The 12,907-nt window shown below is 51.9% G+C and overlaps 5 protein-coding genes across 5 annotated transcripts; 2 read left to right on the top strand and 3 right to left on the bottom strand.

Moving 5' to 3' along the window:
* Positions 1-3,851: 3,851 nt before the first annotated feature.
* Positions 3,852-5,764, bottom strand: BO82DRAFT_435246 (cytochrome P450). The gene is made up of 6 exons (XM_025641012.1): positions 5,535-5,764; positions 5,328-5,444; positions 5,172-5,268; positions 5,055-5,123; positions 4,391-4,999; positions 3,852-4,327 (listed from the first exon to the last, which is right to left on the bottom strand). The coding sequence occupies exons 1-6, from the start codon at positions 5,757-5,759 to the stop codon at positions 3,891-3,893; spliced, it is 1,554 nt and encodes a 517-aa protein (XP_025488349.1). The 5' UTR covers positions 5,760-5,764; the 3' UTR covers positions 3,852-3,890.
* Positions 5,765-7,169: 1,405 nt separating this feature from the next.
* Positions 7,170-7,826, top strand: BO82DRAFT_357565 (nuclear transport factor 2 family protein). Its single transcript, XM_025636054.1, has one exon. The coding sequence runs from the start codon at positions 7,302-7,304 to the stop codon at positions 7,797-7,799; it is 498 nt and encodes a 165-aa protein (XP_025488348.1). The 5' UTR covers positions 7,170-7,301; the 3' UTR covers positions 7,800-7,826.
* A 111-nt stretch (positions 7,827-7,937) lies between these two features.
* Positions 7,938-8,736, bottom strand: BO82DRAFT_435244 (uncharacterized protein; the record flags this gene model as incomplete). Its single annotated transcript, XM_025641011.1, has 2 exons — positions 7,938-8,519; positions 8,626-8,736. The coding sequence occupies 2 exons, from the start codon at positions 8,734-8,736 to the stop codon at positions 7,938-7,940; spliced, it is 693 nt and encodes a 230-aa protein (XP_025488347.1).
* Positions 8,737-9,813: 1,077 nt separating this feature from the next.
* BO82DRAFT_357564 (uncharacterized protein) lies at positions 9,814-10,683 on the top strand. Its single transcript, XM_025636053.1, has one exon. The coding sequence runs from the start codon at positions 9,982-9,984 to the stop codon at positions 10,390-10,392; it is 411 nt and encodes a 136-aa protein (XP_025488346.1). The 5' UTR covers positions 9,814-9,981; the 3' UTR covers positions 10,393-10,683.
* BO82DRAFT_357563 (KH domain-containing protein) lies at positions 10,524-12,102 on the bottom strand. The gene is made up of 2 exons (XM_025636052.1): positions 11,660-12,102; positions 10,524-11,589 (listed from the first exon to the last, which is right to left on the bottom strand). The coding sequence occupies exons 1-2, from the start codon at positions 11,756-11,758 to the stop codon at positions 10,822-10,824; spliced, it is 867 nt and encodes a 288-aa protein (XP_025488345.1). The 5' UTR covers positions 11,759-12,102; the 3' UTR covers positions 10,524-10,821.
* Between the last annotated feature and the right edge of the window lie 805 nt (positions 12,103-12,907).

Below are 12,907 nucleotides of genomic sequence, written 5' to 3'. Positions count from 1 at the left end.
GAAGCTCGATCCTCTCCATGCCCCGTTCCATGGATGCCACACACACTCTGTGACTGACATGCAATGCTATGACCATCTCATCTCATCGCATGTCATATCATCAATCTATTGATTTTCTGCCTGTTTTCCCCCCTTCCATGATATGATACCATACCAGAAAGAGAAGGAAAACAAGACGAAAATCGAAATCAAAAAACAATCAAAACCAAAGAAGGACAAGGAAAATTCGCTCGTCACATTGGCTCTGGAATGCGGAGAATTGATATGCTGGACATGCTCGTGAGCCACTCAGCGATAGGTATCCTATACTATGCTGACCCCCTTTTTCCCCTTCCTCCCTCTTGTATCTTCTTCTTATTCTCTCTTTTTTCGAGTCTGCATTACTTTTCTTGATTTCCCTTTCTTCACAATTGCGGGTCTCTCTCATTCTGACTTCTAAGTTGGTGACTTAATTCCCAATAGACTCGAGAATGAGGCCGTCATGACCTGCGTCAGAGAAGGACACGGTGCTGGGTATAGATTGATAGTGAGCGAGGACGATCCGCCTCACCGCGTTGCCCAACCATCCCTCGCCCTCATTCCCCCCTCGGAACGGGCAGAGAAAATCAAAAAGAGATGTGCGCCTGCAGTGCCTGGTCGACAAATGACAATTCCCCTCGGATGGGGCAAATCGTTCCAAGTTGTTGGCCGCCCCCACTAGAAGTGGACAGTACTGTCTGCTGTCTGTACCTTGACGGACTAGTAGTCTAGTGAGTCCTCTAGTCAAGGTACTAGGTACTGTACCTTTTGCACGGGCTGGCTGGGCTGATATCGATCGGGCCATGCCCAATAATTAATTTTCCCCCCCATTACTCTATTCGCAACATTGCTCGTCCTTGACCCTGCAACGGTGTCTGTCCGGTGTGATGCCGTGAGCAGGCTTGAGTTTTCCACTGTCGGGTGCAGGGTGCAATGTGCAGTGTGGCCCGTACGTGGCTGCTACTGGTGAGTAGTGGCAGCAGTGGTAATCTCGCTGTACTACCAGCAGCTGCTCCTCCATGTTTCTACTCCTTCTGGGTGATGTGATGACTGTGATGACAAGCTTCACGGTCCAGAAGACAGACTCACGAGGTATCAGCGGGTCTCCCTCTTCCATTGGATCTACAACCCGTGCATGGATCCCGCCAAAGTACGGAATAGCAGTCTCGACTTCCCTAGTCTACACCCTAGTGTGGAAGAAAAGTCGGGTGGCTGGGAAGGTATTTTCTCGGCCCTGGGGGAAGGCAATGGCTGCTGCTCGAGGGATTATTTCTCCTCGAGGCTTGAGGAAGGGTTAAGCCTTGAGGACTCGAGTCTCGAGGAGGGCTGTGTCTGTGTGTGATGCTGAAAGAGAGCGAGGGAGAGCGAGACAGCGAAGGAGAGTGGGCGAACACTTTCCCCTAAGGCGATGAACTCCAGTCTCCTGCAGAAGCATTCTCCACCGTCAGGCCAAACGAACCCCCGATGCACTGGGCGTGCATTAGCGACCCCAACCAAGAGCCAGTAGCATGACGGCGGTCGAAATTGCGAACAAGCACTAATTTGGATGGTATGGTTCAAACAGATGAGTCGGTGGCAGTGATCGAGGAGAGACACAGGGGGAAAATTCTTCTGGTCTTCCCTTCATTATATACGTACCAATTACCCCTCTCCTGCTTGGCCGACCGTCCATCCGTCGGCAGGCTCTTTACCCACCGAGTCTCTCTCTGCCTCCATCCAGACTCCCAGAAAACCACATCAGAGTCACATCGAATGCAATGACTGAGGCATAGCCCCTATACCCGATTGGGCTTATCTACATATTCCGACGCGTGCCGAGGTGGGGTAGACGCGACATTACCGCGTGATCGACGCGTATCCGCGCGTCTGTGTAACAGAACGTATATGACTCGCTTTCCACCACTCGCAACGTGCCGGTCTCAGTACGGAGGGTACCATCTTACCCCGGCCCAGTACCGCAAAAGTTAGGGTCTCGGTTTCTGACTAAACCTCCCAAGTCATGGCATTCACACCAGTTCAACCTCGTGGATTCTTGATTCCCAAGCTCCATTTATCTGGGCTCTAGACATTAAAATAGAAACTGAGGGGAAAAAAAGCAGGTGGCTGGGGATGGAGCACTTCGGTCCAGGAACAAGGAAAACGAGTCCATGAGAGAGTCTACGGAATACTATTCTTAGACACCGCTACTATGATATCCACGCTAAGTGGCATAGAAATCGACATGAAGTTATGAACGGACTACATACTAAAAAAGTGGGAGTGGGGACGTCCCAACCCGATCTAATCAAAGCAGACCAGACTTTTCAGGAACCAAGAGCAGTGCGAACCCTGGGTTGATTGGGTCCCGATCTAACCAGACGCTGCCCCCCATGAATCAAACAACAGTTACCAGAAACCAGAAGTCGTTGAGGTGTGGTTAAGTTTGGTTCCTCTATAGATCTCTTGACGGACACCTTGTTCTCGAATAATACCATTGTACTCCGCAGAACACGTAGAACGAATTTTGGATAAGAAACACTAGGTCTAGGTAGATAGAAGAGAGTGTATAACAACCAGCACGACAACCCATCCAATCCCTGTCGATAATCCGATAATCCGATAATCCTTCCTGCGCCGCTGATCCATTAAGCTTATCGACCCTCGTCTCTCCTGCATGTACTGAGTAGTATGTGGCATGTCTTTTGGGGGCGGCCAGTACTGTACACGATGCTTTATACCTACGTTTACTACTTAGTACTCGGTACCCCATCCCTAAGCGAGCCGGCGGCAGCAGCAGTCAACCCTTGACAGGCGACCCAAAGGATCGTGTATGTGCATATCACGCACTCGTCCACGGGCTCATGTACTAGATGTCGATTCTTGAAAATCACCACATCGCCATGCCAGCCCCTCAGCCCCGATCGGCCATTATATCATATCTCCGTGACAACGACAACCTTGACTATACCTGAGCATAAACTACCCACCGCCTATGTACTTAGCGTATCACTCCGATTCAGCACATTACGATATCCTCCTCGACAACCAAGAATATCTACCAAATCGAAAGTAGAACCCATACCGATATCCATAGACCCAGCACCCTAACCAGTCCAATCCAGTACAATACAGTCCATATACATGCGGAGAGCATAGATCGAACCAACAACCACAACCCCAAACATCACCATCCAACATCAGGAAAAACAACAACCCACCTACTCAGCTTACCCAATCATGCACACCCGCCACAGAAGCACACTCAGTACTCAGTAACTAGACCTCTCTCGCGGAACCCCCACTTTCCTTTATCTATGTTGCAAAGAATCAAACCGCCTATTCTGGAGATGAACCGTACACCATAAGCGGAACCGCATTCTCGGATGGAACGGAGTCAAAGTATGTAGCGTAGCGTCTGCACTGCACGGCAGTCCCGGGGGAGAGAGTGAGTGCTGTACGCTGAGCTCATCCAACCTACCCTGGGAGACGCCCAATATGAGTGATTTTCTTTTTCTCTGGTTTTCCCACGTCATAAGTAAGCCCGTCCGCCGAGGTTTCGTATCCGGATTCTTGCTGCGTCGGAGGGATGGACCGTGGAGGCGAAGGGGAAGGTCGCCGCATTGCCCAGTGCTCTACGGAGTACTGGATCCTGCTTGATGGTCTGCTATCCCTTGCTTCGGGTGGGGTTCACTTCTCATCTTGAGCATGTATGAACTTGCGTCAGACTGGTGTATATATGGAACGGTCTGTGTCGGCTGCCGCTGCCTGCCAGTCCTGCAGGGCAACCGAAACAGAAGGAATATGTTTATTTACTTGGATGTCCAGTACGTGTCTTGGTTCTTGCAGCGGATAGCGTTTCAGTTCCAGCCCAATCTTCCTGAAAATACTAGACTCTACTCCAGCCTCGACAAATCCACCTCCGGCTCCCGGGACCGGAACAACAACCGGACGCTCGGGTCGCAGATCGACTCCGTCCCGTGCATGAAGTTCGGCGGGCGCCCGGTGCGGTCTTCGAACGTCCAGTCGTAGCGCAGCAGCAGATGCACGAGCAGGATCTTGATCTCGTTCGCCGCGAAGAACCGCCCGGGACACGCGTGCATGCCGTGGCCGAAGGCGTAGTGCTCCGCGCTCGTCGTCACGAATTGGAACCGGTGCTCGTTGCCAGGCGACTGGCGCCACTTGTAGAAGCGCAGACCGTCGTAGACAGCGGGGGAGGTGTAGATGGACTCGTCCTCGAGGATGTGGGCGGAGACGAGCATGGTTGCGCCCTTGGGGATGCGGGTGCCGTCGGATAGGGAGACTTCTTTCGTGGCGAGGCGGTTGAGAAATGCTGAGGTATTATGGTTAGCATGGTATGTATTATTGGTAGCGGCGGTGGTGTTGAGCTACGTACCAATTCCGGCGGGGTTCATCCGCTGGCTTTCCTTCAGCACGCTGTCCATTTTCTTCATCTTCGTGAGGCTGGTCTTCTTCAGAGAGCCGCCGTCTTCGGTGATGACCGTCTTGATCTCGTCGCGGAGGATCTGAATGTATTCGGGGTATGCTGTCAGGTCGTACATCACGTTGGTCAGGAGATTGGACGTCGTGTGGATGGCGGCCATAGTGAGGCCCATTTGTGCCTGCGCCACGTTCAGCGGACGTCCGCCTGCAAGTTCATGAAACCAGTCCAGGGTATCCTCGTGGCTCCGTGGCGGGTTCTCTGCGGGGAGCCGCCCCTCTCGAATGAGCCTTCGCTTTTCGATCTCTTTGTTGACGATTCCAGACCCGATCTTCACATGTTTGCGGACCCCTTGGACGGTAGGTATGAACCAGTGCACTAACGGTTGAAGAATCGATGGCCAAGCTCGAAGATCGCGCGCACCCACGAAGGCGTCGATGGTGAAGTTGACGGAAACGTTGAGCCACTGTTCGTCGCGACAGATTTTCTCTCCCAGAAACACGAGGGTAGATAACCGTGCAACGATGTATGGTATCTCCATGGCGAAGCTGACCGGGGTCCATGCTGTGGGCCGCTATGGTCAGTGTTGAGCAGTCCATCTGAGGGGGAGAGCACATACCGTCACTTTTGGGAAGCTTTTCTCGTAACACAGCACTGGTTTCCTTCGATAAAGGACTCACGAGTTGACCTGGGTTTGTTCTAGCGGTGCCACATGCTGACATGGAGCGTCACTTACCGAGAGAATGGGTCAGGCGCTTGTTGATCACATCCATTTGAATCGGCTCTACCTTCTCAAAGACTTCGAAGCCGGGAATTTTGGATCCAAAAAAGAACTGCTCAGATATGACTTAGATCAGGTCGACCAGCATTATTCCATAAGGGTAGGGACTACCTTCTTGTTCGCTTCGTCAAAGCTGAGATGCGGGTGGTTCTTGACCTCATCCACGAGGCTGGGGTGGAGCACCACGGTTGGATCGGAGGCTGCGACCAGTTGAAAGACCTTTCTGCCCTATATCGAGTCCCTATTAGCGTGTGGTACAGCCCGGCTGTGAGAGCTCCAGATGGACCCTGTTTGGCTTGGGCTGAACAATGCACGAACCTGACTGAACCCCTCTGCGAAGAGCTCCTTAGCGGATGCCACGAATCGCTGCTTAGCCTTGCTGTTCGAGAGCTCCCATCTACTTTTTCCGATCAAGGGAATGTTTTGGTAAGGAAAGCTTTCAGTGGACTCATGATAGAACCTCGACACAATGGCCAAGAATAGGGCCACGACTGCGCCTTGCAGCAGATGGTAGCTTTCCAGCTGCTCGATGATGAAAGCCATTGTTGGCTGACTGACTGGCTGACGGACATTTGACAAAACGAGGGGTGGTGACGAGGTTTAAATAAGAGGATGCTTCGAGTTGTCATCTGTTCCTCGAGCACCGATCTTACCCCTTCTTGGTAGCCTGGGCAGGCTGCTTGCCAGGGATGAAATTGTCAATCATGCGTAGTCCACTGATTCCACCATAAAAGCCCGTCGATAGGGGTGTCAGACCCGGGTGCGAAAGCTTCAAAGTCACCGTAGACTCTGTCTAGGACTGGATCCACTTGATACGCCCAATACGTTGAAGACATCGAGCCAGATTGGTTCCTATGCCGTTGCAATGGCAAGTCAGCGATTGGTCGCTGATTGGAGCACGACAGATGAGCTATGGTCAAATCGGATGAAAGACTGACAGGCGCTGGGGAATTCGTCCAAAATTGTTCCAAAGATTCGATAAAACTCAATGATAGGCGCGGGGACTACCTAGCAGGGCAAGTTGGATATGCGGCGGTTGGAGATCCTCGACCCAGACTTTGGTCACTTTGGTGTTGGAGTCGGACTTTGAGTTTGGGATTGAAATTGGAGCTGGAATATCATGAAATGAGGCTCGGTGAATGGGCACAAAGAAGTAAGAATAGAGTGAGATTAGACAAGCTGTTATTATAGGTAAGTTACTGTAGGTAGAAAGGTAATTAGATAGGTACGGTACCTGATGGTTTACGATGAGTACGGAGTATGCCAGGCGTGTGGGAGAAAAGCGGGTCTGGCCGTAGTGACATTATCGAAAGAGTCCCAGGTTATTTGACCGTTCGTGTGGAGAGATAGTCCGATGTGGATCCGTCCATGAAAGGATCCAGCCTGGAGGATGAAAGGAACGTGCGATGCGGTCGATCGCGTACTCGAATACGGCGTACGTCCGCCGTCGACTAGTAGCTTCTTTCGTCCCGCTATTTCTTGCTCTCCCCAACCCAACTAACCGCAGACTCGGCACGACGACCCCCAAGATTAAAGGCCCCAATCTGAATCAAACCTAGACTCTAATCAATTGTTCTAAGGACCTGACATGAATTGCTCGATGTCAGCAACAACGCCAGGCTTGGAACCTGTTCACGAACTGACCAGTGGACGGGCTTGCAGGGAGGAACAGTGGATGCTGTCGTCTCTGGCCTACTCCAAGCATCAAGAGACATGCCCATGGTTTATTTCTAGCCTGGTCAGGCCAACACACCACACTTTATTCAAACGGACTGAACTCGGCATCTGTGGGGATTTCCTTGGTTGTTGTTGTTGTTGACCGAGATGATCATCTACTGCCCTCAGCTGTTGCTACCGGCAGGTGAAGAGGACATAGATGGAGCCGACGTACGAGACCACAAACCGATGCAAACCCCGCGTTATCCACGCAATCCATATACATGCGGTATAATAGGAGTACCTTGGCAGCTGACTATAAAGCTAATACAAGCTCAACTCTCACCAGCAACGTGAGGGTAGGATAATTCTTGACGCAGATCTACTTTGCCATTGATACTCTCCCGGGTCACACTTTCAGACTGAATCATGGCCTCTCTCTCGCTGAGACAATTCCTCGAGTACATCCAAGCCTTCAATGCTAAAGACTACCAGAAACAGCACTCCTTATACCACTCAGATGTCCGTCTTGTCATTCCCGACCCGGAGGTGGGAACCCTCGTGGGGTCCGCAGGTATCATGAATCACTATGCTATACTTCAAGCCACCGCGGAGGAGGATGTCGTTCCCATGCTGGTCATGATTGACCAAGGGCACAGTTTCTTCGTGATGGAGACATATTTCCGCTACGTGCAGGCCACAGACCATGCTGTCCACGGCTACTACAAGGCACAAGCCGGAGGTGTGATCAAAGTCACCGTGTGGGCACTGTACGACATGGACAGTGGAAAGATAAAGCATATAACTTGCAACGGGTTCAACCATGAGTTTCTTGGCAAGGTGGATGTGGATCAACGGATCCACGAGAGCTGGAGTCGAGCAGACAGTACGGTCAAGCGTTGCTGGGGTTCTGCTTCGCTGCTCTAGAAAGTATCCAAACCCGGACTAACTGACGGGACATAATAATCTCATATATCATCCATCCTCATATTAATACACTTCCCACCATAGTATACACATCATCATCTCAACCTACAAGCCCCAAACACAATGAGCAAGCCATCATCACGACCCACAAACCAACCCCTCCCTCTGATAATCTCGAAACACATCCTCCGGCGACCCCTCCGCCGTGCCCAACCTCTGAAACCCTTTACGCGTCGACTCTTTTCTATCTGTCTTCTTCTTCTTCTTCTTCGGTGACATCCAACCCTTCGGACTGTTCATCGCCGACGCAGCCGTCGCAAACTGCAGCCGCCGCCGCACCCGCGACGCCAGCCCGAGCTTTTTGGCCGTAGCCTTGCGGGAGACGATCTCCACGCACGGCGACGACTCCTCCTCTGTTTGTTCTTCGTCGTCGTCATCATTATCATTCTCGTCCTCAGCGCACAGCGTGTGTCGCTGCTGGTGAGTGAATGAGATGCTCTCCGGTAGGTAGATTCTATGGTGGTGGGTTGTGGAACCGGACGCTGTGCGCAACTGTTGGTGGCTTAGGAGCGGCTTTCTGTACGAGCTGCTGCTCTTCCGGGATCGGGGTTGTGTGACTGCTGCTGCCGCTGGGGTGGGACACAGGGAGTGTTGTTGCTGGGCGAGCTGTTTCTTGGAGGTTTTGGTCTTGATGGGGCTGAATCGTTTGCGGCCTGGGGGCTGAGTTGTTGAATGGGTCAGTGTCTTCTTGTGAAGTCTAAGAAGGGTGGATGTTTGTTGAATAGCGAAGTTGCGCCGTAAGCTGCAACCTGTATAGTTTCCGTACCGGGTTCGGTGGTGTCTCCGGGAGACCACGCATAAAGCAGCCGTCCTCATCATGAAGGCGGGACGGTTTCGCCTTACTGGGCGAGGATTTGAAGGGCGAGCTGACCCTCATGGTTGTCGGACGGCGGGGGATCTCTGGTCTGGTTGCCTGCGGTAGTGGGTGAGATGTCTTGGAATGTGTAGAAGTCGGTGGGGGCACATGGTGGTGCTATTGTATAAGACCTTGATGACAGAACACAAATCCAAAAACGGCGGGCAGACTGCGTCGAACGGGCCTCCTTGCTAAATACTTGCTCTGGGGGTGTCTGGGCCATTCTTGGGATGTTGTTGTGGCATAAGATTGCATTTCGAGAGGAATGTAAATAATGCAAGTCGGCTTTGGGTCGGGCTCTGGCCGTGGATTGGGTTCAGGATACTTGGATACTGGAGGAAGAATGGACTTGGAGATAGTGATGAGTACGTGATGCATGCTTTTCATTATCTCTGAATATAATAGCTGACGGTTCATTTGACTGAAGTCTGCGACGCATTGGACCGGACACTTGTCAAATCAGTTGTTGGCATTCCTCGCAGATCCAAAGCATGGTGTTCAAGTCAATAGACCCCGCATTCTCCAGATGAAAGAACCGGCCAAACTGTCTCGGTTCAATTATGCAATCCTTACTGAACGAGCTAGGTGAGGAGATGCCTCTTCTATAGTAGGTAGCTATCGCGTTGTCCACGGTGCTACTGTTTCCCTCGCAGATGGCCCACGTTTGCAGTGGATAGATACATTATTGAATCAATTGATGGTAAGAACACTGTCAGTGATTATATAGTAACTTGGGTATAAATCAGTCATCCTGTAACAGCTAGTGGTCGCAAACACTTGTGGTATATGAGTCTTTAGTCGGAAACTATGGTCTTAATTCGGACAGGCTCCGCCGCGGACTGACAAGCTCAATGCTGTTCAACTAGGGAGATATACATATAAGCATTCAAGCTCTTGGACTCTGACATTCATCCTAAACCCTTCTTATCTCGAATTATTTTGTGGTAGCAGACATCTCATGGAGCGATAGCCAATCATTTAAGTCCCGTGAACGATTACATCAAGATGAACCGATGGTGGCAACATGACGTGCAAGTTGCTTTGCTTGTCAGATCCCGGTATAGCTCCTCGTACAAATAGTATCTTGAACCCAGAAAGTCCGAACCGAACAATATCCCATGTTGATGATTTCATTGAATTAGCCGGCGATAACTTGTGTTCGCAACCTCTCACACCTTGTTCCTCTACAATCCTACACCCGACTAAGTATATATCACTATCCGCTACCTCATCCTCAAACCCAAACCAACCCAACCCCCCAACAAAATGACCGAAACAAGCCCCATCTACAACCTCATAGCCGCCATGGATGCCGAAGACGAAGCTACCGCCTACAACACCACCGCCGTCCCGGACGACGCAACAACAGACTACGGCGCCCGCGCCGTCCGCAGCGCCGCCATGTCCGCAGACGAGGACGACGAAGCCCGCCTTGCGGACCATGTCTCCGTCCAGGACTCTGCCCCAGGAGGTGGCCGGTACCAGCCTTCTGCGTACGACGACGCCCCACCGGAGGAGCAGGTGGTGTCGCATCGTCATCGGCAGGAGACGGCGACGGCTGGGGGCGGGTATCAGTTGCGAGAGGTGGAGGAGCGGGCGGATGGGTCGAGGCGCGTGCATCGCGAGTATGAGGATCCGGCGACCGGGGTGACTTATGTACGGGATTTGAATGGGTGATGGTTCTCTTCTGGGGATCGGGGGGCGGATGTGGGAGTGGCTCTTGGGCAAGGGGTTTAGAGTATGGTATAGCATTTGACAGGTTGCAGAATAATGTCGGGTATAGGATCACACGCCGTGCATGAAGGGACGTTTGAACTTTCAGTAAAAGCTCACTAGAATGGGAATTCGGGGTCTGTGGTGCTTCCCCCGTAGGGGACAGACCCAAACCTTCGACATTATCAATTCAAATCACTGTAATCAATCCATTCAACTCAAGCTTTTGATATCCCTTCCCTCCTGGCTCACGAAAGATAGAAGGGAGTCAAGAAACATATAATTAACTCCAGCCCATGCTATGCCTAAGCGCCATATTACGAAAGTCCACACACTGCCAACAAGAAGAAAAGAACCACCGAGCAAAACCCCATACGAGACGACAAGGCCAGATTAAGCCTCTCCATCCGATGTCTCCTCCTTCGACTTGCTCTTCTTCTTCTTTTTCTTCTCCTTGCGGTCCGCGGCATCGGCGTCCGCTTCCAGCTCCGCAGCCTCCGACTCGCGCTTCCGCTTCTTCTTCTCCTTCTTCTCCTTCTTTTCCTTCTTGGCCTTCTCGGCTTCCTCGAGCTCCTCGGGCGCCACAAACGCCTTCTCGCGCTCCTTCATCTTCTCCTCCCGCTTCACCCGCTGTCTCTCCATAATCTCCTCCTTCTGCGCCCGGTCCTTGGCCTCCTTGGATAGGAAGTACTCGCCGGACTCGATCTGCAGATCCACCTTGCTCTTCTCCGGGGCCGGGGGGAAAGGCGTGTACACCTTCTTGGTCTTGTCCGTGACCTTGAACGGCATGCGACGCTTCGACAGAGTGCGCTTCTTGAAGTTGGGCAGGAACCGGTCCCACGACTCTTCTGCCAACGAGGGATCCTTGGCCAGCTCGCGCTTGATCATGAGCTCCTTGATGTGGTAGATCGGGTGGATGTTGGCCATGCAGTCGTTAATGACCTTGCGTACTTCCTTCAGCCCCTTGTAGGGTCCCATCGCGGCCACCGTGTTACCCTGCACCAGGATGTAGGTGCTGGTGAGGAGCTCGAGCGCCTTGAGGGTGGAGCCGCCGGGCCCGAGGATACGTTGACGGCGCTTGACGAAGCGCTCCTTGTTGCGGACTTGGTTGCGGATCTTGATAACGTCGCATGCGACTTCGTCGTCGAGAATTTTCAGGGCCTGGAGGATGATCAATCAGCAAGAAGTTTCTTTTTGTACGTAGCGTCGGCGACGAGAAAATATCTCCTACCTGTTGCACCGGAACACTTCTGGACAGAAGCTTGATCAAATCGCGCGCCTTGAGAATGGCAGCAGGATCAAACGTCTTCCGCGTCGTCTTGACCGTCATGCTACCCTCGACCAAATCGAGGGTACAAGCAATGCCATATTTCTCCAGGGATCTCGTCACCAGGGGCCAGGCCTCCTTGAGATACTGTTCGCGGTACTTGGGGAACAGAGTCGCGAACGAAGACTCCTCGGCGAAACTACCGGCGGCATTGTCTTCGGCGTTGAAAGGTTCGACCTAGTCGCAGATTTGCAAGGTTAGCATGCGTTTTTGTCGCTAGTGCATCCCAAAAAATCTTTTTTTTTTCGCGCATTGGGATCATTGCACCAACCTTCCATTTGTCGATATCGTCCGTATCCCACGGCTTGTCTCTCTTGTATGTGGAGGGCATATTGAGTCCTTGTTGCGACAAACAGGGAGGAAGACTCTGGATGGATCTGCAATTCGATGGAAAGAATGATTGATGATCGAATTGCCGGCCAACTTTTTCTGAGGCGCTCCCGCCCCGCGGGCACTTACCGTTTTAGGGAGCATTGTTGGCCGAGTATTTCAGGCAATTATCAGGCATCCGGACAGTGGCTCCGGAGCGCCTAGAGCGATCGATCGAGGCTCAACTCAAGCCCATGCTCGTCGGTCATCTTCTTGTTACATCGCGTCACTACGTATGTATGGAGTACAGAGATTAAGCGCCGGGCCAGATGTGGCTCTGTGATCAGACAAGATCTTCCTCATCTGCACAGTGAGCGCATCTCCACCCCTGATGTATCATATTGCCGTCGAGGTGGGCTTATAGCATCCATTGGGCCTGCACTGCACAGTATGCAAGGCTTCTACTGTAATTCATCGCACCATTTGGTATGTTTTGACGTTGCACTTCTAGAGTACCGGAGCCGCGCGAAACTTATTGGCACAGCAGACCGGCAAGAAATCGATAACGGCCTCATAGACTCGGTCCAATGAATCGTGCGAAGAATTGGTTCCTTGGCTGCTATTCCATGTGCATTGAGCCGCCCAATAATGCTCAGGCAGCTTCACAGCTTCGAGTAGAATATATACTATTGTACAGTGCGTCTGCACACAGAAAAGTGGAAGATCGGCTCACGAGTAAAATCGACATAATTCGATCGATTGGTGTATGCATTGTCTAGATCTGAGCTTTGGATGCACGAGTAGACTCAGGAGTAGACTCAGGAGTAAATCAGCAGGCTGGAG

Source organism: Aspergillus uvarum, assembly GCF_003184745.1.
Source record: "Aspergillus uvarum CBS 121591 unplaced genomic scaffold BO82scaffold_59, whole genome shotgun sequence".
In the NCBI taxonomy this organism is placed as follows: domain Eukaryota; kingdom Fungi; phylum Ascomycota; class Eurotiomycetes; order Eurotiales; family Aspergillaceae; genus Aspergillus; species Aspergillus uvarum.
The sequence above is the reverse complement of the archived record's forward strand: the minus strand, read 5'-3'. Positions and strand labels throughout refer to the sequence as shown.